This window comes from Chenopodium album, chromosome 6, assembly GCF_948465745.1.
Source record: "Chenopodium album chromosome 6, dcCheAlbu1.1, whole genome shotgun sequence".
Taxonomy (NCBI): domain Eukaryota; kingdom Viridiplantae; phylum Streptophyta; class Magnoliopsida; order Caryophyllales; family Amaranthaceae; genus Chenopodium; species Chenopodium album.
The window spans coordinates 75440106-75463162 of record NC_137839.1 but is presented as its reverse complement, the minus strand read 5'-3'; the positions used below and the strand labels follow the sequence as shown (position 1 = coordinate 75463162).

General features: G+C 34.6%; 3 protein-coding genes across 9 annotated transcripts; all 3 read right to left on the bottom strand.

Annotated features, from left to right (window-relative positions):
- Positions 1–548: 548 nt before the first annotated feature.
- On the bottom strand, positions 549–4627 carry LOC145637259 (G-type lectin S-receptor-like serine/threonine-protein kinase At1g11300). Its single transcript, XM_081688729.1, has 7 exons — positions 3340–4627; positions 2592–2702; positions 2346–2503; positions 2045–2252; positions 1657–1894; positions 1059–1206; positions 549–929 (listed from the first exon to the last, which is right to left on the bottom strand). The coding sequence occupies exons 1-7, from the start codon at positions 4625–4627 to the stop codon at positions 615–617; spliced, it is 2466 nt and encodes an 821-aa protein (XP_081544855.1). The 3' UTR covers positions 549–614.
- A 4088-nt stretch (positions 4628–8715) lies between these two features.
- Positions 8716–15923, bottom strand: LOC145636337 (G-type lectin S-receptor-like serine/threonine-protein kinase At1g11300). Of its 5 annotated transcripts, XM_081687870.1 has the most exons (11): positions 15573–15923; positions 14835–15067; positions 14666–14737; positions 14418–14491; positions 11229–12302; positions 10666–10773; positions 10397–10563; positions 10077–10287; positions 9730–9967; positions 9337–9484; positions 8716–9215 (listed from the first exon to the last, which is right to left on the bottom strand). In XM_081687870.1, the coding sequence occupies exons 5-11, from the start codon at positions 12214–12216 to the stop codon at positions 8904–8906; spliced, it is 2172 nt and encodes a 723-aa protein (XP_081543996.1). In that variant the 5' UTR covers positions 12217–12302; positions 14418–14491; positions 14666–14737; positions 14835–15067; positions 15573–15923; the 3' UTR covers positions 8716–8903. The 5 variants fall into 5 exon arrangements, with proteins under 5 accessions (XP_081543996.1, XP_081543992.1, XP_081543995.1 ...); XM_081687866.1 differs by having other exon boundaries at positions 11229–14491; XM_081687869.1 differs by having other exon boundaries at positions 9397–9484; positions 11229–14491.
- Positions 15924–16558: 635 nt separating this feature from the next.
- On the bottom strand, positions 16559–22834 carry LOC145636338 (G-type lectin S-receptor-like serine/threonine-protein kinase At1g11330). 3 transcript variants are annotated; one of them, XM_081687872.1, is made up of 9 exons: positions 22559–22834; positions 21109–21340; positions 18721–19770; positions 18489–18596; positions 18210–18370; positions 17882–18095; positions 17537–17774; positions 17085–17232; positions 16559–16987 (listed from the first exon to the last, which is right to left on the bottom strand). In XM_081687872.1, the coding sequence occupies exons 2-9, from the start codon at positions 21128–21130 to the stop codon at positions 16673–16675; spliced, it is 2256 nt and encodes a 751-aa protein (XP_081543998.1). In that variant the 5' UTR covers positions 21131–21340; positions 22559–22834; the 3' UTR covers positions 16559–16672. The 3 variants fall into 3 exon arrangements, with proteins under 3 accessions (XP_081543998.1, XP_081544000.1, XP_081543999.1); XM_081687874.1 differs by having other exon boundaries at positions 18489–18548; XM_081687873.1 differs by lacking the exon at positions 22559–22834 and adding an exon at positions 21452–21613.
- Between the last annotated feature and the right edge of the window lie 223 nt (positions 22835–23057).

The following is a 23057-nucleotide window of genomic DNA, read 5'->3' as shown; positions in this document are numbered from 1 at the left end:
AGTAATTTATATTCCAAAAAGTAATGTTCAACCAATGAAAAATTGTTTTCCACCCAACAAACGGTTGACACTTGCATGCCAAAACAAGGGGGGCCTAAATAAAGTTATTGTTTTTCTAGTACAAAAAGAGAAGATACATACTCCGTATTTAATTAGAAAATATTTCATATCGCCATATCAAATTCTAGTACGTACAATCAATTAAACTGCAGATTTGATCACTTTCTGGCCAGTGGTTACTGCAATATTCATCTTCAACCTTAGTGACATGTTAACATCCAAGCAATCGCTAGACAGGGCAATGATAATGATTTTACATGTAAATTTATACAAAATATTTTATGCCCATATGGCCAATATGGTATTGCTAGTAATACCCCAAAATATCTTGTTTTCTTCATATTATGAAGAAAAAACTAATGTTTGGGGGATTCATTACCACAATATAAACAAAAGCTTTTCATATATAAAGTATACAAAAACCCTCAATTTATGACCAATTACAATGCATACTGATAACATAATACCAGTTCATCACAACGCGCTTAACCCCCGATTCACCCCAAAAAATTAAAATTAAATAACCACAAAGTATGCATGAATGAACATACTTACTATCGACCACTGACTGCAGTCAGAGTGATATTGTTTTCAGATCCACCGTGTTCTTGGCTACTTTGAAGGATTTCATCAATAGAATAAACTTTCCTGTGAGTAAATCCAGGTTGCGTTGGATGTGGGAGATCCTCAATATCATTAATGTCGAGCATAGAAATCAATGTTGAAACGGTTGGCCTATCTTCAGGAAATTCTTGCACGCACAATAAACCCAACTGTATGCACTTCAAAATCTCACCTTTGAAGCAAGGATCAAGAATGGTTGGATCAATCAAGGAAAGCATATCATTTTCGGTCCACAATTTCCATGCCTAAATCAAAGTAAAGCAAATTGAATGTATTAGTAACTAAGCTTTTTATTTGAACAACATACAATGAGACAAGAAAAGGAATAGTAAATTCCAATGCGAAATTAATTCTGTATATATTATGAAGCATACATAGGTTAAGAGGCTCATAGACTCGATATTCATATAGCTACTATTTTTCCGGCCACTGACAATCTCAAGCAGTAGCACTCCCAAACTAAAAACATCTGATTTCTCTGAGAAGCGGCCTTCCATGGCATATTCCGGAGACATATAACCACTGAAAAGAAATATATCTTCATTAATTCCATCCTCAGTTCATAATAGAAATCATTTCATAGCTGTAATTTGAGATTTTGCCAGTACAATTAGAGGTAATTCATTCACCTATTTTATAAATCACAAACGAAGCTGAGAAAATGCCCAATAAAAAGTTCCCTAACAAAGGCTTTTTGAATATAATGTTCTATGTTAATTAAAACTATATTGTATATAGTATATAAACCTATACATAGAAAGATTGTTACACATCATTAAAATTTTAGTTTCTGTCAAAATTCTGTCAATGTTATGACTTATGAGGAAGGACCTCATTCACAGCACCAAAGTAAACAATTTCCTTTATGAAATACTTCATATGATTATAATTGACACAAATATAGCACCATTCAAAACAAACAATACAAATATAGCAGACATTATAATAAAGATAAATTATTGAGATACTTACTATGTGCCAACAACCCTTAAGGTGTTGGCTTGATCTTGTTTGTTCTCAAATATCTTTGCCAAACCAAAGTCAGATATCTTGGGATTGAGATCTTCATCAAGCAAAATGTTGCCTGCTTTAAGGTCTCTATGGATAATCTTTAATCTAGAGTCTCTATGAAGATAAAGGAGGCCTCTACAAATTCCATTGATAATATTGAAGCGCTTCTTCCAGTCCAACTGTATTCCATGATGAGAATCTGATCAACAATTTACAGAAGAGAAAATGGCATATGTCAGATGCTATACATACTCCTTATAATGCTCCTAAAAACCTAAGAATACTGTACAATATTTATATGGTGCAAGAAAATTCATATAATTCACAGTATATTGTTCAAGAAAATTACCAAAGAGAAGTGCATCTAAACTTTTATTTGGCATGTATTCATATACCAGCAGTTTTTCTTCTCGTTCTACACAGCAACCCAATAGTTTGACAAGATTTTTATGTTGAAGTTTTGAGATCACAAGAACCTCATTCATAAACTCTTGTAAGCCTTGTCCAGATGACCTTGAAAGCCTTTTAACAGCTATCTCTTGCCCATTTGAATTTCCCTAAAAAGATATAATCACATAACATTCAATTTCATATCCTTTTCTGTATGATAAGAATTATTTTGGTCCAGTAACAACGAAGTACACTCTTACCTTGTACACTGGACCAAAACCACCTCGCCCAAGCTTGTTCATTTCTGAAAAATTGTTGGTTGAAACTTCCAAGTCTTTAAATTTAAACAATGTTAAATCTTTAAATTCTGCATAATCCACATCAGAATCAACTGCTTCAGTGTTTGTATTTTTCCTACCTGCAGTGGCAAAAATTCAGTAGCTATTTGTCAAATTTTGCAGAATAATCAAATGAAAAAGATATAGAGTAACTAATAAAAAAATTACCATATCGTGATCGATAAACCCAACTCCACATACAGTACATGAAGACAATGACTGTAATTGTGGCAACAGGTGCTATGACTGCAATAATTATCTTCATATTGCTAGTTTTGCCTACAAAACAGAACACAATCAAAATCACTATCTGACTATCAGGTTGTAGATTTGATGCTCACCACTCCCAACCACCTTTGGCGGAGTGGGATCCTCTCATGACACCATAATAGTCAGTGTTTTTACTATAAGAATGGTTGGCATTGATCCAAAAATCGACAATGATTTGCTTCAAAGGGTTGGTTTTTGTCTAAAGATAGTAGGTAATTAAAATTTTAACCATCTTGACCATTCTATGTTGGCTAGTTTATAGCTGATTGATTTATTTCACGGGCGAAAAAAGACTAAACAGTTAAAGATGATTAGTATCTTTGTTTTCATTCTCCTGCTTACTCACACATTATACGCAAGTGTGAAAGATAAAGCTCTACTGCATGTAGCGATTAAACAATGATAACCACTAACTCGGGGTTGTGCTCAATGAGTACATTAAGACATGGTCATGCATAGTACACACACACACAAACACAAATACTTTAATTTACTTAATAATAATAGGCCTTTCCGTGTTACTTTGCTTAAAAATTTCCATAGAATGAATTAACAAATAATGTTGTTAGAAAAATGTCATTTGTAAATGGTTTAAATAAGGCAAAAATTATCAATAGAGAGAAATTGTTAAAAGGATCACCTTCACCTAGTTTAGGATCTTCTGATGCTTCTGAACGAGCCAAACGAACGAATAGATCAACACCATCAGCATGGAGTACTTGTAAATCCATTAGGTTTTCCGTCCATGTCATACACCCGATTCCTTCATGGTACACATAAGCTAAACATAAACAGGTTTCCAAACATGTCTTCCTACAATTATCTTGATCAGCTGCTAACTTTTCAAAATTAATATAATGTGGCAGTTTCATATGCTCTAGCCTCAAAAACTCATCTTCTTTGCCTCCAGTATGACCACATTGCAATGGTGTCTTCCGGACACAACCACTAGTCCAATTGCCTTTGCTCCATTCATCGTTGTTCTTTGGCTTAAACCCATCAAAGCAACTACAGATTGGTGAATCACCCGGGTGACAACTTCCAAAGGGGCCACACTTGCCATAATAATCACAATCTGACAAAATGGATTGCCACCCAATTTCCCACCTTCGGCTACCATCATCCCAGATATCCAGAGCAATAATTCCATTTAAACCTAACAAATAGTGTTCCAGCAATGGTTCACTAGTGACGGTGTATAATGTGTTAAGAGTATGTTCCTGATCGTTATACACGATATGGAATGTCTCCCGGTACCCATTAGGCATTCCAAGAAACTGGCTACCATTCCATGGGCCAGACCGCCAAAATATTCTGTCACCATCACGAGTGATAAGTTCAGTATTTGGGTGTCGAGTCAATCCAATCCTAAATTGTCCAACTGATGGATCTGTAGAACTCTTCCATGATTGCAATATTGGTGTCTCATCCGTACCACTGCCAATTGAGAGATCAGTTATGATGCTTGTCTGTGGTAGCAACACATCTGTGAGATGCTCAAAACTCTGCCACAAGATCTTCCCACTAGCAGTTGAAAGCAAAACAAGGTTTCCGGTATCTAGAAGCTGAGCAACTGAAGAAGTGTTTGCCGGAAGAGATACATTTGACGACCAAAAGATCGTGTTTTGTCCATCTAAGAGTTGAAGATTTCCATCTTCAGATATTTTCAGCACCCCAGAAGTGTCAGTTATAGGGTTGTTCCTATTGGCCACCCATACAACTACTGTCTCATTCACGATATTATACCAAATTCCAACATAGCGATTTGTTGAATCATCGGTGCTGAAAAATCCAAGCCTGAAAGTGGCATTACTGGACAATAAGGTTTCTGAGTCTCTAAGAAATTCAGTGGTGGTAATATTGGCAGATGCTGAGATAAATTTCAAACAAAGACAACAAATGAATAGCAGAGTTAACATTGAAACATTTGCCATTACAATTTTATTTTTTTTACCTGGTTATGGCCAGTTTGACAACGGCACGATTACTTAAGTACTCAAATATGTCAATGACATTTAATAAGCATAAATTTTGAACACTAGAAAACACGACTTTATGCATAAAATTCTCTTTGTCAACCATATGACAGTTGTACATATATGCTATACTTAATCTGAGGCATGTTGCAACTTGGACAAATAAACAATGGTATAAGTGTATAACATAAGTACGGAATTTTGAACATTCCTCATCATTACTTTTGATCTCCTTGTCATCCTAAACGAATTGTATAGTATACTATATTAGGAATGTCTACTGTGTCTATTTCTGTTGAACAAGTAGACACAATTAGAAAATAGTAGCATGACTGTCAGCTATATCAGGATATTAAATTTGCAGAATTGCAGTTTTCTCATGTAGTTCCCCCAGTTATTTATAGCACTATTTAAGTAACAAAAGCTGCCATGTAACTAAAAAGCAATTTACAAAACAGCCAATCAATACAAGACCTACTGTTATCTTAGAGTCATCATTAGAAATCCACTACATGGCTACTGCCATCTTGCCATGTCATGTAATTAACAATCCTTGTTTAAGAAATTTCTTATAGTTACCTCCAAGTACAATGCCATATGATCACACCTACCCCTTAGTGAAAGGAAATCACAAAAACACCCAAAAAAGTCATTTAAATGCTCATAATACTAATAATAGTGTATATATATCCCTAACGGTTTCTGTTAACTGAACTCCATAAGCCAATTAAGTCATAAGAGATTCATATATTAATAAGTATTTTGATGTAATTAGAGATGAAAAACCCTTAACCCAATGTGTTAGAGTGTTTATAGGCGAGTGAGGTAGGAGTTGGAAATCGTCAATTAGAAATTTTTTGGAAAGTTAAGTAACATGTCAGGATTTTTGTTGGACGTAAACAAAGTAAACTAGAATATATATACATACGATGTTAATCACAACTAGACACGATACCTCCCCATTCAACCCATGACATCATATCATATTGAACAAATCTAATTCTTAATTAAGATGAACAAATTACCATATCATCACTTCCTAATTTTTTCATACCCTTCTTTCCTTTCCAAAAGTAAGACAAAGTAAATTTGGCCCTTCTGACAAATTGTGACATAACTTTATTTATTATACCTAAACTACTCCCACTAGATATTATACTGCACCTTTCAACTATTCTATTCATCTCCAAGTCCTTTTATTAATCACATCTAAGATCTTAGATCCAGTTCTTCAACATACTACATGTTTTTTTTTTTTTTTTTTTAACTATGAGTACTCCTATAATTAGCAATTAGCAAGTAGCAACTAAAAGTAGACCAACAAAGACTCTCATGATAAAATTAGCAAGTTGTCTTCTTAAGGCATAAACAAGTTTACAAGAATGGTGCAATCAACATTATTGAATTCATAAAAAAATTTGACTATAAGTATTTGATAAGTACATAATTAATCTTTGTCTTCCCTAGGGAAAACTCGATATAAATCATAGTTCTACATCAGCTATTGGAGAGGAGTCATCAGAGAATTAACTTGCCTTACTTTGAGTGAAGCCAGGTTGCATTGGATGTGGAAGATCAGTAATGTTATTGACATGAAGCATGGACATCTTCGTCAAAATGGATGCTCTGATCAATCTTTCTGGGAATTCTTGCACACACAATAAACCCAACTGTATGCACATCAAAATTTCACCTTGAAAGGATGAATCAAAAATTGCTGGATCGATCGAGGAAAGCATATTGTTCTCAATCAATGATTTTTATGCCTAAAAACATTACACCAAATGTGTTACTCACAAAGACGCTCATTCAATGGAAATTTGTTTCAATTTCTATAACATACATGAATAGATGTTTAATTATCACAAATTCACAAGCACTTCGTTCATACAAACATTAGTGACCAAGTTCATGTTAATTTAACTATATCGACAAATTCGTGTCAATAGTTATAGTTGAATTATAGTTCATGTCAATGAATACAATTCTGTTTTTCGTAATTGAACTACATAAAGTACACTATCTCGTCTATCTCTATTCTTTCACATCCAAAATCAAAATTTAATTACACTTAACTGTAATACATCAAAATTGACAGTTTTTCGAATCCCTTGCAATAGCAAACATGCAATCATCAATTAAACTCAAATAAGTGAATAAACTTACCAATTACAAATTACGGACTAAAGAAAGTACGATTTATACGAACCATAAAATTCAATAATCAAATGCATAAATTGATGAACAAACCTGAAACTTATAATCTGAGAAGCACATTTGGGGAAGACAAAACCAAATGCACCAATTTGGCAAGACATTGATACAAATTAGGGTAAAATACTAGTATTAAAATCAAAGTGGGTTCTTAAGAATTTTGATTTTGGGGGTCTCATTCGAGTCGTCAATGGCCATCGGTAATCAGACTTGCAATTGGTAACTTGTTAATGGTGAGTCGTGTGACTACCAATAAGGCAATAAACCATAGTGGTGTTGTGTAGAGGAGGGAAGAATGAGTTTGATCACTACTTTGTAACAATTGTAAGTCTTGGATGGAGTCAAAGGCTACATGTAGGGCCTGTTCTATTCCGCTTAATTTCAGTTTTGTTCAGCTTCAATTAGTTTACTTCAATTCTTAATTTCCTTCTCTCATACACAATTTGTTTCACTTTAGCCCCAATCTTAGTAAATTGGAACATGCACAGTTTTACATTTTAATTCTTAGACTATATAAAAAGGATAAAATAAAAATAAAAAATATAGGTCATTTATGTAATGGAGGCACGGAGGTTTTTTTTTTTTTTTTTTTTTTTTTTTTATTTTTTGTAAAACAAAGGTTACCAACTTTTTTATACGTGATGAATAGTTCGAGTGGTTCCTTTTTAGTTCCAGGAGATCTTGAGATTGTGGCTCTCTAAACACCAAAAAAAAAATCACTAATACAAATTAGAGTTTATTTTGCTTGCCAAGTAGTATGTATGGAGTCTTAAGTTGAGTTACTTTAAGACTTAATACAATTATCTAAATACCAACAGCTGCAATCAATTCACTTCATGTTCTACTTATAGAGCTAACAAAACTACTACTAGTTAATTCTTAATTTAACTTGTATTTGTTTACATAAGCAGAACTAAGGTAAATGGAACAATGACATATGAACTCCTTGTTTAGACGCATCCATTGCAATCTGAAATTATTATACTATTTGAAGGGTAAAAAGCAAGAAGATACAAGATTCGGTCTTATTGTGAAGAACATTCTCCACTTGGCCAATTTGTGCACTTCTATTGAGAGTACTCTCACAAACTCATGTGGGTAGAAGGAGTAATGTCATGGCTCATAATTTAGCTAAGACTAGTAAGGATTTGGATGGAGGAGGTGCCTGATGGTGCTCGCGATGTTGTTGTTCTTGACATTTTAAGCTTAACTTAATAAATTATCTTTGCTCTTTGTCCCCAAAAAAACGAGTGACTTGAATTGCAACTCTTATTGAAATAGTAGAAAGAGGAGCCAGCTTCTCCGTAAGCGTTCATAGTTTCATATCCAGCAATTTCAGACAGGAGCCAACTAGTTCCATTGGTGAGTCTGCAGATTTAATCACTATGATGATACATACATATACTACCCCTTTGTTAGAGTTTTACAGTAATTTCTGCTGAAATATCCATCATAAGGCTAGTCTATCCTCAAATACTTTTTTTTGAACGGGCTCAAATGCTTAATTCTGCATTAATGTCCATTACCACTTTCGATGTGGTGTTGAGTAATAAAGATAATTTATGAAGAAAATATACTTTCTCTGTTCTTTTTTACTTGACCCACTTTAACTTTTAAACTATTCACCAACCCACCTTGACCGTGTTTTGTGAATTATAGGTAAAGAAAAACATATTCATGTAGAATCTTGTTAGAATCGTCTAAATAAGTACTATCACAATATATAACTTTTATAATTTTTACTCATAGAGTATTAAAATTATTGATGGTTAAACTTGTGCATTGGTAAGCGTGATAAAAGAAACCGGTCAAGTAAAAAAGAACAAATGAAGTATATGATAAGAAACGTTTAACTATCATGGAACATGAGTCTTATCAATCGTATGCAAATGCATTACCAGACTACCAGTTCGTCAATCACAACATACTTTCACATCTGTAACAAAAAAAAACACACAAACACACACACAGAGATGAGCACCAGAAAGTATGCAAGCATATCCACTTAAGAGCGCACATACTACCGACCACTGAATGCAGTAAGAGAGACACAGTTTACAGATCCCTGTTCTTGGCTACTTTGAAGGATTTCATCAGTAGAATAAACTTTCCTGTGAATAAAGCCAGGTTGCGTTGGATGCGGTAGATCCATAATATCATAAAAATCAAGCATAGATATCAGCACTGAAATGGTAGGCCTATCTTCTGGAAATTCTTGCACACACAATAGCCCCAACTGTATACACTTCAAAATCTCACCATTAAAAGAAGGATCGAAAATGGTCGGATCAATCAATGAAAGCATATCATTCTCAGTCCACAATCTCCATGCCTAAAGTCATCAAAGCAAATGTATTAGCAATTAAGATATTAACCTGGTCTTTGCAAACAGAAATTAGAAAAGGGTTAGAAGTTTCAATGAGAAAAATGTTATCCCTAGTAATGTAACATACATAAGTTAAAAGGCTTAAAGACTCATTATTCAGAAAGCTACTATTTTTTCTGCCACTGACAATCTCAAGTAGTAGCACCCCCAAGCTAAAAAGATCAGATTTCTCTGAAAAGCGGCCTTCCATAGCATATTCTGGAGACATATAACCGCTGAAAACAAGTCAAAACTCAGTCAATTTCATCAATCTATGACAGAAAATTTCTTTAATGCATCTTTATGTGAAAGGGATTTGTTAAAAAAAAAAAAAGCCATAATCTGTGTTAGGAAAGGAAAAACAATGCAATACATCATATTTTCAGTCATTAACATAGGAGTTGAGTCAAATTTTCATTTACTATATACAATTAACATAAATAACAGACTGATAATAAGGATAAGTTGTAGATATGCTTACTAGGTGCCAACAACCCTTAAGGTATTGGCTTGATCTTGTTTGTTCTCAAATATCCTTGCCATTCCAAAGTCAGATATCTTTGGATTGAAATCTTCATCAAGCAAAATGTTGCTAGCTTTAAGATCTCTATGAATAATTTTCAATCTAGAATCTCTATGGAGATAGACGAGGCCTCGACAAATCCCACTTATAATATTGAAACGCTTCTTCCAGTCTAAATGTATTTTATGATGCGTATCTGATCAACAGATGTGTTAGATGTCAAAAAAGTCAAAAAATGCTCAAAAGTAACTGATGCTGCAAGGGAATTCAAATTTTATAAAATACATATTATTCAAGAAGCATACCAAAGAGAAGTGCGTCTAAGCTGTTATTTGGCATGTATTCATAAACCAGTAATTTCTCTTCTTGTTCTACACAGCAACCCAGTAGTTTGACAAGATTTTTATGTTGAAGTTTTGATATAACAAGAACCTCATTCATAAATTCTAGTAGACCTTGTCCTGAGGCCCTTGAAAGTCTTTTAACAGCTATATCTTGCCCATTTTCCAATTTTCCCTAAGGAAAAATAATCACACAACATTCAGCCTTAGCTTATATCCTATTCTATATACTGAATATTAATTTGCTCCAATCATTGTATACATAGTATAATCAATTTACTTACCTTGTACACCGGACCAAACCCACCTTGCCCAAGCTTGTTGATTTCTGAAAAGCATTTAGTTGCAACTTCCAAATCCTTAAAGGTAAACAATGACAAATCTTTGAATTCAGCTTGATCCACTTCGGAATCAACAATTTGCGTTTCCACATTTGTAGCCTTTTTACCTGCTATGCACGGCAAAAAGAATAGCTACTTGTCAAAGGCCTCAAAGTTACAAGACAGAATTTGCAGACAAGGCATATGAAAAAAGAAGGGGAAAAAAAGGTCACCATATCGTCGATGCATCCATCTCCACAGACAGTACCCAAAGACAGCAAAGGTAGTTGTCCCAACGACTGCTGTGATTACAATAATTTTTTTTATATTGCTAGTATCACCTACAACAACAAAAAAAATCACATCAGCATCCACTATCAATCTCAATTAACTAATGCATTTGGTAGTACTTCATCATTTTACATTTACATTTGAAAAATGCCAGCTATATTATTCCTTTGCAATACTATACTACCCTTAACATATGATAATCAAGTGGGAGCTCACGGATATATACTCCTACATCCCAAGTGTCCCAACAAACAATAGTTAACTCTCACCTCTTAACCATATGGTGCAACTTTTTACCAGCAATTTGGCTACGTATTTCTGTGAGTTAGAATCCCTCACCCTCAGAGTTAGGCCCTCCCGATGAACAATTCATCAAAAAATAATTACCTTCAACAATTAATATATAGATATCAAATATGAAAATTGAATTGCTGAAAATCTTCAATAATGAACAACACAAATAATGTTATTAGAGAAAAGTCATTTACTCATATAGAGGGATCACCTTGAGTTTTGCGAGGAGCATTAAAAGGATCCAGTTCTGAACTAGCCAAGCGAATGTACAGATCAACACCATCAGCGGAGTATACTTGTACGTCTACAATGTTTCCATATTTCCATAGCATGCAACCAAATCCGTCTTCATACGCATAAGCTAAACATGAACAACTTTCCAAGCACTTACTTCTACATTTTTTTTTATCTTGTGGCAATTCAAAGCTGGGATTATGTGGCACCTTCATATGCTTAAGCCTTGAAAATCCATCCTCAATGCCTCCTGTAATGCCACATTGCAATGGTGTCATTCGGACACACCCGCTAGTCCAATTGCCTTTGCTCCATTCATCTGTATTCTTTGGCTTAAAGCCATTCAAGCAATTACAAATTGGTGAATCATTTGGGTTACAGCGCCCAAAAGGACCACACTTGCCGAATAAATCACACTCTGTCATGATGGACACCCAATTACTTTCCCACTTCTGCGTAACATCATCCCAATGCTTTTCAATAACATTTCCATCATGATTCAATTTATAATAAAACAGAAATGATACGTCTGCAACAGAGAATAATACGTTCAGTGTGTCTACATGGTCATTATAAAAGATATGGAATACACCTGTAGATGAATAAGGCACACCAAGAAAATGGCTACCATTCCATGGACCAGAACGCCAATGGATATTGTCACCATTGAGAGTGAAAAATTCAACATTTTTTTGAGGGATCAAATAAATACTAAAGGGTCCATTTGACGGATCTGAAGCACTCTTCCAAGATTGTAGTACTGGGTTCCCATCCATACCTCTACCCAATGATGGGTCAATTGTGATGTTTGTCTGTTGCAATAACGAATCTGTGAGATGCTCAAAACTCTGCCAGATGATATTCCCACTAGCACTTGAAAATAAAACAAGGTTCCCGGTGTCTAGAAGCCGAGCAATAGAAGTACTGTTTGCATGATGAGATACACTTGACGACCAAAAGGTCATGTTTTGTCTATTTGACAGTTGAAGATTACCATCTTCAGATATTTTCAGCACCCCAGAAGAGTCGTTGATTGGGTTATTCCTGTTGGCTATCCATACTACATTATTCACATCAAATACCCCAAGATTATACCAGATACCCACATATCGGTTTGTTGAGTTAACAGGACTGAAAAACCCAATCTTGAAAACAGAATCATTAGATACTAAGGTTTCTGAGTCTCTAAGGAATTTGGTGGAGGTAATATTGGTAGCTGTTGAAAAAAATCTCAGATATAGAAAACAAATAAATAATAGAGTAATTATTGAGGAACTTGCCATTAGAGTTTTTTTTGTTATCGGCAATTTGCCAAATGCCCACTCACATGGCAACATAACATAGTCAGTGAATTTCAATTTACATATAAAAGGACAGCTGACAAAATACTTATTTGCATAAAATACACATTGTCAAACTATATAAATTATTAAGCAACTTGCAACTTTGAACTAGTAAACAATGTTAGAAGTATTTAAAAACAGTGGTAGAACCGTAGAAGTACATAAATCAAACATTCCTCATGATATATTTCATCTTTTTGTTGTAGTATTGTAGGTCTTCCATAATACCATGTCCATATTTGTTAAACAACTGAACAAAATATATAAAAGTAGCAGGAAAAGGAGCAGCAGCTATGTCTAGAAGAACACTCTGCAATTTTCCGTTTAATTTTTCTCTAATTTCCCTAGAAATTTCTAACGCTATTTAAGTGACAAATGTCACCGTGCAAGGGTGGTAAGCATGTTACAACATGAGAGATGCACAAATTATAAGGGGGTAAGAAAGATTGAAAGGGAAAAAAAATCCGTATAATGAGAACAGAAATAGATACAACTATTAGCCAAATAATTTAATGTTGTATCATATTGCAGCCTTCCAAAAATAAAAACATACCAGTTACAATAAAACAGGAGAAGTAAATGTTGATATAATGTACCTATAATGGGATAAGATAAAGCATAATACACTAATATTGCAACCTTTTTCTTTTTCTTTTTTTTTTAAGGGAATTAATATTGCAACTTTTTATCGCTAAAACTTCAGATTTTAAATTGTGGTCTAAGTGGTTATTGAAGGATCATCAAATTTTGGCTGATATGTCGATATGATCAAATGAGTGTCTTAACCAGTTTTCTTTTTATAATTATCATATAAAATGTCAGAAAAAATTCTTTTGACACCTCATTTTTACCTCTTTAGTAAGAGTTATTAGTCTGGACAGTTGGATAGGTGTACAAACATTATCAAGTACATACTATGCTCTAAAATGATAGCTCACAAACCATTTTCAAACAATATAAACAAGTCAACATCACTTACCTATTACCAAGCCATATTTTTCAGACCACCATTTCAATACACAAAAATAAATAGTTTAATATTACACCTAAACTATTCTCATTGGGATTTTACATGCCTAACACAAACCTTTTATCTATTCCACTTATCTCTTTGTTCCTTTAATTAATTACATCTAGGATTCTTTTTTTAAAGTTCCACTACTATACTGTTCTTAATATTATTAGCATCCAACTCAGTCCAAGTATTATTCTTTTCAGCAGAGTCAAACCCGCAAAAGAAAGAAACTCATGTTGAATCAAATATTGGTGTTGCTTTCACTAGAAAGTCACAACTTAGATTCAAAGATTCTCTAGACCACAACTTACAGATTAAATATTGCTTAAGTTGTCTTCTGCAGGCATACAAAAGTTTACACGAATTGGTACAATGAAAATATACTAGTACTAAAAAACTATGCACAATCCTTCTTCCTTTTAGTAAGATTTTAACCCTTATCAGTTTTCAGACACAGAGCCAACCCAAATAGGGGAATTAAGGTGCCCTACATGCTTCACAAAATACGACTTTTTCATACACACAAACTATATAAAAAATCTCTTCAGGATGCACATAATATCAACAACAGTAAGGAAAAAAAAAATGTGTTCACCATGGTTCTCGGCCTATTTGTGGGGAAGGGGGAGGCCCTCATCAGTAAAACTAACAATCCCTTGATTGAAGATAGGTTGCTTTGGGTATGGAAGATTAGTAATGGCATGAACTTAAATATAAAACTTAATGCCAAAATGGATGGTCTATCTTAGGGAAATTCTTACACACACAAGTACACAACAACCCCAACTGCCTATATTTAGAATCTCACCTTGAAAGGAGGGATGTTTGATGACTTGGCTCGATCATGAAAAGCATATTATTCTCGTTCCATAATTTCCATGCCTAAAACCATTAAAGCAGATGTATTAGTCATGAAGGCACTCATTACTTCCTACAAGGACATTTCACTTTGAATAACATACATAGAGTTAAGAGGCGCATATATTAATTTTCTAGAAAGCTACTGGAATTTCTTCCACTAATAATCTCAAAAAGTAGCACTCCAAAACTACTTACATCAGATTTCCCAGGGGAGGAAAAAAAAAAAGGTATTCCAAACATACTCAGGAGACAGGTAGCCACTAGCCACTGCAAATAATTCAAATATCAAAAAATTTCACTGTGTTTAAGATCAATGATTGATACATATGAAGGTTATTATTACGCCAATAAGTCAAATGCTTACAAGATGCCAACTACCGTGAATTGATCTGTTTGGTCCTGAATACCCTTGCAATTCCAAAAGCTGAAATCTTTGGATTGAGCTGTTCACAAGCAATATGTTGCCTGCTTGTAGATCTCTATGAATAATCCTCAACCTAGGTCCTTATGAAGATAAAGGAGGCCTCGAGAGTCGAAATATCCCATCGATAATCTTGAAGCACTACATCCAGGCGTACGATTTTTGATGATCTAGACCTGGATCAACAAGCACAAGAACATGACAATATTAACTCAGATGTTGAATGTAGTAATTAGGTGAGACACTAAGACTCAGTCAGCTACGACACCAACCCGGCCCTCCCTGATGTCATCCATACTCTCCCTCTTCTCCATCCTATCTTCATTTCTATCTAACATCTGAGTTCATTTTGACAGCAATAAGTACACTATCACAATCACTACCATTCAGAACCAAAATTCAATTGCAGAATTAATTTCTAGTTCATCACCAATTCACCACCACCAACACCTTTAGTATATCAAAATTGACATTAATTCAGTAGCTTCATAAAAATAAAGCATACAAATCCAACTTTGCATTTGTTCCGAAAAATCATCACAAACAACCCAAATTCAACTCCAAATTAAACCAAAAAACATAAATTAAACAGCTTCAAATCAGCGAATAAACATAGTAAATTCAACAATTGGATTATTAAAAAAGAGATATTGGAATTAGAATTTCAAGTAATGGAAAAACCTGAAATCTCCTGTTAAGCCGATCAGAAAAGGGCAAATGCATCAATTGGCAAAACATTAAGCAAAATTGGGAATTAGTGGTATGAGAATTTGAACTCAATTTGGTCGGAAATTCTATATTGGGTAGCATGCACCGTTGATCAGGAAGAGGCGAAAAGCCACTGCCACTGGTTTCGCCGGCCATTAGAAATGAACAAACTCTGTTTCAGAACTTTCACTGCGAGTACTAATGCCCTTGTTACACAGGAGTATTCTTAAAATAATTTGTGAGAATTGGGTTGGGTATACATTCCATAAGGTTACGGGTTTCAAACCTCTTTCTATGTTTTGGTCTTGTTTGATTGACATAGTAGAAAATAAATTCCCGTGAGAAATTCTAATATATGGAAAACATGAAAAGGAATTAGATAAATATATTCGGTTGTCATGTGAGAATTCATAAATCATGAGAATTATGAACGACTAAGGGCTAGGGGTGGGTAATCAATTCCTACATTTGTAGGGAATGTTCCCATAAATGGTGATTTCCTCTATTTTTACTTTATAATGTCAACCAAGTTACCAAACAACATGGTTAAAACAAAATTCATGGGGAATTTAATTACCTATGAAAATCAGGTGAACCAAACAACAAAGTTAAAAAATATACAAGGTGGAGATCTAAGGGGAAATTTTATATAATATGGTGGAAATCCATCCTAGAGTAGCTCTTTATGATTGTTACCAAATAAATTGCATAAGTGCATAACCATAAGTCCATTACCTTCCTATCCTCATACTAAGAACAATTGGGTGGACTCACATCATCACATGGTTTTACTCTGCAATTTGAAGAGGTTTTTCTCATAAAAATCTTCCTGAGTTGTGTGGTAGCTTATCTTGCTAAAAGTCTATAACTGTGAGTCTGTGATCATTACTTGTGTTTTGGGTCTGAATTTGAGCAAACCAAAAGCAAGGAACACAAAATCATCATGCACACATATATAGTATGTACTCTTAAAGATCATTACGCACATTGACACATATATAGCACTCTTTATGAGTCCAAACTACAATTTTGGCATAGCTTAGAAAGATTATGTAATATACATACTCCCTAGATTATCGGCCACTTAATATAGTAATAGAGGTGTTGTTTATCGATCCAAGTAGCTGGCAACTTTGAGGGACTTCATCAGTTGAAACAACTTTCCTTAGGGTAAACCCAGGTTGCTTGGGATACGGAAGGTCCATAGTAGCATCATTAGCATCAATCATCATTAGCAATACTGGAATGCTTGGCCTGTCTTCAGGAAGTTCTTGTACACACAATAGCCCCAATTGTATGCACCTTGAGATCTCCACTTCGAATTGTGGCTCAAATATTGCTTGATCAATTAACGAAAGCATATCATTCTGATTCCACAATTTCCATGCCTGGCAACATTTTAGCATTATAATAGGTGGTTTTATTTTTAAAAAGCATAAGTAGAAGTTACTGAAGGTAAGTGTGAAGCTATAGTAGTATTCTTACATATGCTAAGAGGCTCAAAGACTCATATTCCATAAAGCTTTTGTTTCTTCTTCCACTAACAATCTCAAGTAAGAGCACTCCGAAGCTAAACACATCTGATTTTTCTGAAAAACAGCCTTCCATTGCATATTCTGGTGACATGTACCCACTGCACGAATGGGAAAACATACAAGAGAGTATTAATTTACTACCTCTATTCAACAGTAACACTTTTATCATTGAACTTTCATATTTGTTAGAATGTTAACACACTCTTTTGGCCAGTAATATACTTGTATTTTTAATATACATTGAGGTTAAACCAACTACAATTAAATTGGTGATATTCATATTTCATATTTGTAATAAAAACGTAGTCAAACATAATATATGAACAGTGCAAATCAAAACATCAATATTAGAATGAATTGAGAAATAGAGAAGTATACAAGAACAAATATTTCAGTACTCACTAGGTGCCAACAACTCTTGAAGTGTTTGCTTCATCTTGTTTTATCCCAAATATCCTTGCCATCCCAAAGTCTGAAATCTTTGGATGTAGTTCTTCATCAAGCAAAATGTTGCTAGGTTTAAGATCTCTATGAATAATCTTCAATCTAGAATCTCTGTGAAGATAAAGAAGCCCACGACATATCCCCTGGATGATGTTGAAGCGCTTTTTCCAATCCAAAAGTTTACGTTGGATTGGGTCTGCATAACAATTTAGAAGGAAAAAAAAAAACATTTCAATGTTCCTGTATCATACTCTAGAACAATATTCTGATTGAAGATTGTAGTTTGTTACTGTTTATCCATACCAAAAAGAAGTGCATCCAAGCTCTTATTTGGCATGTATTCATATACCAACAGCTTTTCGTCTTCCCCTTCCACACAGCATCCCAACAGCCTCACCAGATTTTTGTGCTGTAGTTTTGAAATTACAACCACCTCATTCATAAATTCACGTATGCCTTGTCCTGAATCTTTTGAAAGTCTTTTAACTGCTATATGTTGTCCATCTTCCAATTTTCCCTAGAAAGGACATCACAACTTTAAGCTTTCATCAGGCAAATTCCATACTTGTTATCTTATGATCACCTCTGTGTATAAGTGAAATAAGCCTATAATGATCAACAAAAGCCAAACCTTGTATACTGAACCAAAACCACCTCGCCCAAGCTTGTTATCTATTGCAAAATTGTTTGTGGCAACTTCCAAATTTTTAAATTTGAACAATGGCAAATCTTGGAATTGAACTAGATCCATTCCATCATCTAAGCTGCACTTATTCAGCCGCTTTTTCTTGCCTGTAATTATTTTCCCTACAACAGCATTAACTATCTCTCGATGCTACAATAGAAATGTTTGCAGGCTATATCAAAGATGAATTGAAACATAAACAAAAAATCCCTAGAATGGTTTTACCATATCGTCGACTTTTCCACCTCCATCCAATAGAACATAAGGCGACAAAAGTAGCTGCACCTGCGATCACCATTACTGCAGTAATTAATTTCCATCTGCTCGTTTCACCTAGTATAAGAATGTAAATTCAGTGTTTTGAAGCCCAAAGTTCCCATATATTCATTTACAGATATACAAGTCAATCACAGAAAATATATTGACTAAAAAAATGAGATTTTGATAAATAGCTCACCTAGTTCTGAATCAGCCAAGCGAACAAACAGATCAATGTCAAAAGAAGAGGATTGTTGCATGTCAACCAAGCTTTTACTCCATTGCATACACCCTTTACCGGAATAATATGCATAAGCTAAACATGAACAGTTTACTAAGCATTTCCTCTTACAATCATCTGCATTTCGCTCTAATAGCCAGCGAGGATCATCAGGCGATTTCATATGCTTTAGCTTAAGAAACCCATCTGCTTTGCCTCCTGTAGTACCACAATGCAGGGGTTTTTTCCGAACACATCCACTATCCCAGTTTTCTTTACTCCATTCATCAGGGTTACTTGGCTTAAACCCTTTCAAACAACTACATATTGGAGCTTTTTTCGGGTTACAACTTCCAAACGGACCACATTTGCCATAAACATCACACTCAGACTCTAAGGACTGCCATGAAATTTCCCATGTCCTCCCACTACTATTCCAGAATTTTTGGAGCAAATTTCCTTCATGTGTCAATACTAAATGTTCCAATAATGATGTATTTGCTATAGTGTATGAAATCGAAATTATACTTTCATGGTCATTGATGATACTAAATCCAGTGACAACATCTGAGTACAAATAGGGAACTCCAAAGAAGAGATTACCGTTCCATGGGCCAGATCTCCAATGAGGCTTATCACCATCCCAAGTATATATTTCAGGAACACCGTAAGGAACTATATCAAGGCTGAAGCGTCCCCTCGATGGATTCGATACACTCTTCCATGATCTTAGAATTGGCTTCTTGTAGGTAAAATTAACATTTAAACTTAATGATGGTGCCAAGGAATCCACAGGAAAATCAAAACTCTGCCAGATGATTGCCCCTCTACTAGCATTCGAAACCAAAACAAGGTTGCCTGTATCATCTAGCTGAGCTACCGTATCATTTACCTGAAGATTAGATACAATTGTTGACCAAATAATGATGTTTTGTCCATCTAAGAGTTGAAGATTTCCATCATCAGATATTCCGAGCACACCCGAATGGTCAGTAAGAGGGTTGTCTCTGTTAGCTATCCATATAACCTCTGATGCATCAGAATCAAACTTCCTATTAGTATACCAGATACCAATGTAACGATTTTTTGAAGTGGGTGGGTTGAAAAAACCCATCTCGAAATCACCATTACTCAAGACTAATGCTTCTGAGTCTCTTAGAAATTTAGTATGAGTAATATAATTGGTTGTGGCTGAACCAAAATGAAAGCTACAGCAAGAGATGAACACAAGAGATACCACAATATACATTGGAATATGTTTCTAACATGAACCATTTGCTCAGGTCCATGATCTTGAGATAGTAATCATTTTATATTAAGAAAGTAATATTCTTGTTGAGGTAAGCATCTAATTGGACTGAATTTTCCAAAGCTCTCTTATACTTTCATTTGTGAAAAGGACTTGTATATTAATTAAAGATTCAGTTACCTTAAAAATTATCATAATCTATCTTCATTGAACATGTCCATTTATTTTTGTTGACTAAACTCTTAGAATTTCTCAGAAAATAAAATAAATAAAGATTCAGTTCTTATCAAATATTCAACATGTCACTATTATCTATTAATCTTTAGACAAATTGTAACATATAAGTTATAACTATTCCCAGTTAATATTATGCCTTTCATGTAAATCTTTCTTTTTTTCTTGGTTAATTTAATTTAAAATGCCAATAGTCTTAGTTCCAGTAATTCATCATACAGATTACAGATATACAATATGCTTCTTAACATAAGTGTCCTATAAGGCTATAAATGGTTTAAGTATGAATTTTTCTTGACTCCAACCTTTTTCATCTAAAGTATACCAACAGTAAAGCTGTGAATGTGAGTTATATTTAATCAGCTGTGAATGTAAGTTATATTAATTCTCTTGGCTGCAACTAACAATCATTGTGAATGGTGGTGCAGGCATAGCTTGTTTACATCTTCCAAGTGAAAGGACTACTACTATTCTTCTAGTTTTTAAACCGATCCTCACAAAATAGTCCAAACCAAACTCTCTCTTTTCTCTCTCCTCTCCTGCCTCCCTGGTAACCACCAAGAGTGCCCCCTCCCCTCTTCCCAATTTGCCAAAAAGTTCCATTTTATAGAGTAGAAGACTATAACCCAGCTCAGATCAACTCGTTCAAGAAACATTCTTACTTCTCTTTGTAAAAAAAATGTATACTCAATCATTGGAAACCAGACTTGACTTTCATTATTAATTCCAATAAAGTCAGGTAACTTAACAAGAAAGATCACTGCAAACATAAGCTTAATTGACTTTAATCAAATGTAATTCATCACCTTGACCTGTCTATCATCAAACATCACATGAAATTAACATCACAAAATTGAATTGAATATAAAGATGGGAAGGATTGCCTGAAGAAAGATTTCGGTACATTCAATGGGTGCTCCATCCTTTGCAAAGAAGAGCACATCCACAAGGCCACAGACCACATTACTTTGAGATGGCTGGCCTATGTTCTGGATATTCTTGCACGTATAGTAACCCCAACTGTATGTATTTCAAAAACTCTCCTTGATAGCATGTATCATTAACAGTTGGATCAAACAATGAAAGCATATCATTCTCATTCCACATTTTCCATTCCTGAAAGCATTAAAGCAAATTTGTTAGCTACTCACATATTCATCTGCGTGGTCTTTGATGTATATATAGAGCTAAAGCTAAACAGAGTATAAGTTAATTAAACTAACATACATATGTCCAAAGATCCATAACCAAGAAAGAAATTGTTTTTTCTTCCATTGACAACCTCTTATAGACTTATAGTAGAACTCCAAGACTACTACACCAGACTTTTCTGAAAAGTGGCCTTCAATGGCATACTTTGGAGACATATAGCCACTGCAAGCAAGTCAAAATTCAGCATATTATCAGGCTTAATTGTTAGATGGTTAGTTTTTTACTAGGTGCTAACAAGGCAACAACTCTCACAGTGTTGCCTTGATCTTGTTTGGTCTCACATATCCTTGCCATTTGGATTGAACTCATCATCCGGCAAAAAGTTGCTTGCTATAAGCTCTCTAATGAATAATCTACAATCTAGAATCTCTATGAAGATAGGACCCCTCGACAAATCCCATTGATAATATCGAAGTGCTTCTTCTCGTCTAACTGTATCTGACTACTTGGATCTGAATGAATTACCAGTACATATACTATCTGTCCTTCAAAATTAAATGTCACAAATCTTACTATACCCAACTAATCCAGTGGATAATGTGCAGCAAGGCGCGACAGGGAATACAGGTGCAAAAAAGATTCATTAGTTTTTCCCTTAAACCTAAAACACCCTACCCACACACTGATTGCCAAACAGCAGAGCGGCCGGTGTCTGCAACCCACAAGGTCGGACACTGAGACTCGGTTAGCAACGATGCCAGCCCGGCCCCAATCTTCTCCACACTCTCCCTCTTCTCCTTCCTTTCTAAACTTGTGTCTAACACCAACCCTCATTTTGACAAGAAAAGATATCTGATTTTCTAATTTATCAGCAATAAGCACAGTATCTCAATTCTCAAATTCACAATCACTACCATTCAGAATCAAATTCAATTGCAGAATAGATTTCAAATTCATCACCAACACCAACATCTTTGGGATATCAAAATTGACATTGATTAATTATATGGCATAAAAATAAAGCATACAATTTCCGAATTAATTCAATTTCAACTTTGCATTTGTTCTGAAATTTATGACAAACAACCCAAATTAAACTAAAACATAAATTAGAAAGCTTTAAAGCATTGACTAAAAACACCAATTACAAACTACACTAAAGTAGAAAAATACGGTACAAACCTGAAATTTCCTAGTATCAGGGAAATTGATGTGGAGAAGACAAAGCCAAATGCATCAAAAATCCGTCGGATATTCGATTTAGTGTGGATAATGGCCGACCACCGGTAACGCGTCAGCAACCGGATTAGTCGGCCATGAAAGACTGCAAGTGCTCGGTGGTGTGACAATGGTTGCGCGGAGGAAAGAGGAGACAAAAACTAACACGGCCCAACAAGCAACAACTCAACCTTTTTTTTTTATTTTTCTCCACCTCTTTGGCAAGTGGGCTAATCTACTGCGGGAGTTAAAATTTTAAATATGTATCTGGAAATGCGACAATTCCAGTTAACTCAATACAAAACCGATTTTGAACAAGGCCATGTTCTTTTGAGATTCTGGGCAGAACAGAGAAGATTTAAGTCGAGCCGAGCAGAGCTCAACCGAGCAGATTTTATTATTATTAGTAGTAGTATTATTTTTAATCAGAGCAGAGCAGAACAGATTGAAGCAGCTCTAAAGA

Bases quoted from the DNA above. Each gene is read 5' to 3' on its own strand.
- LOC145637259 (XM_081688729.1), bottom strand. From the start codon at position 4,627: ATGGCAAATGTTTCAATGTTAACTCTGCTATTCATTTGTTGTCTTTGT. The intron at 2,703-3,339 runs GTGAAGGTGATC...TCTGTTTTGTAG, and splicing joins ATCAGAAGATCCTAAACTAG to GCAAAACTAGCAATATGAAG. The intron at 1,207-1,656 runs GTAAGTATCTCA...ATTTCTTTTCAG, and splicing joins TTAAGGGTTGTTGGCACATA to TGGTTATATGTCTCCGGAAT.
- LOC145636337 (XM_081687866.1), bottom strand. From the start codon at position 12,588: ATGTTGCCATGTGAGTGGGCATTTGGCAAATTGCCGATAACAAAAAAA. The intron at 10,564-10,665 runs GTGACCTTTTTT...TGCCGTGCATAG, and splicing joins ATGGATGCATCGACGATATG to CAGGTAAAAAGGCTACAAAT. The intron at 9,485-9,729 runs GTAAGCATATCT...ACTTGTTTTCAG, and splicing joins TTAAGGGTTGTTGGCACCTA to CGGTTATATGTCTCCAGAAT.
- LOC145636338 (XM_081687872.1), bottom strand. From the start codon at position 21,130: ATGTACCGAAATCTTTCTTCAG. The intron at 18,371-18,488 runs GTAAAACCATTC...AAATAATTACAG, and splicing joins GTGGAAAAGTCGACGATATG to GCAAGAAAAAGCGGCTGAAT. The intron at 17,775-17,881 runs GTATGGATAAAC...ATTGTTATGCAG, and splicing joins CTTGGATGCACTTCTTTTTG to ACCCAATCCAACGTAAACTT.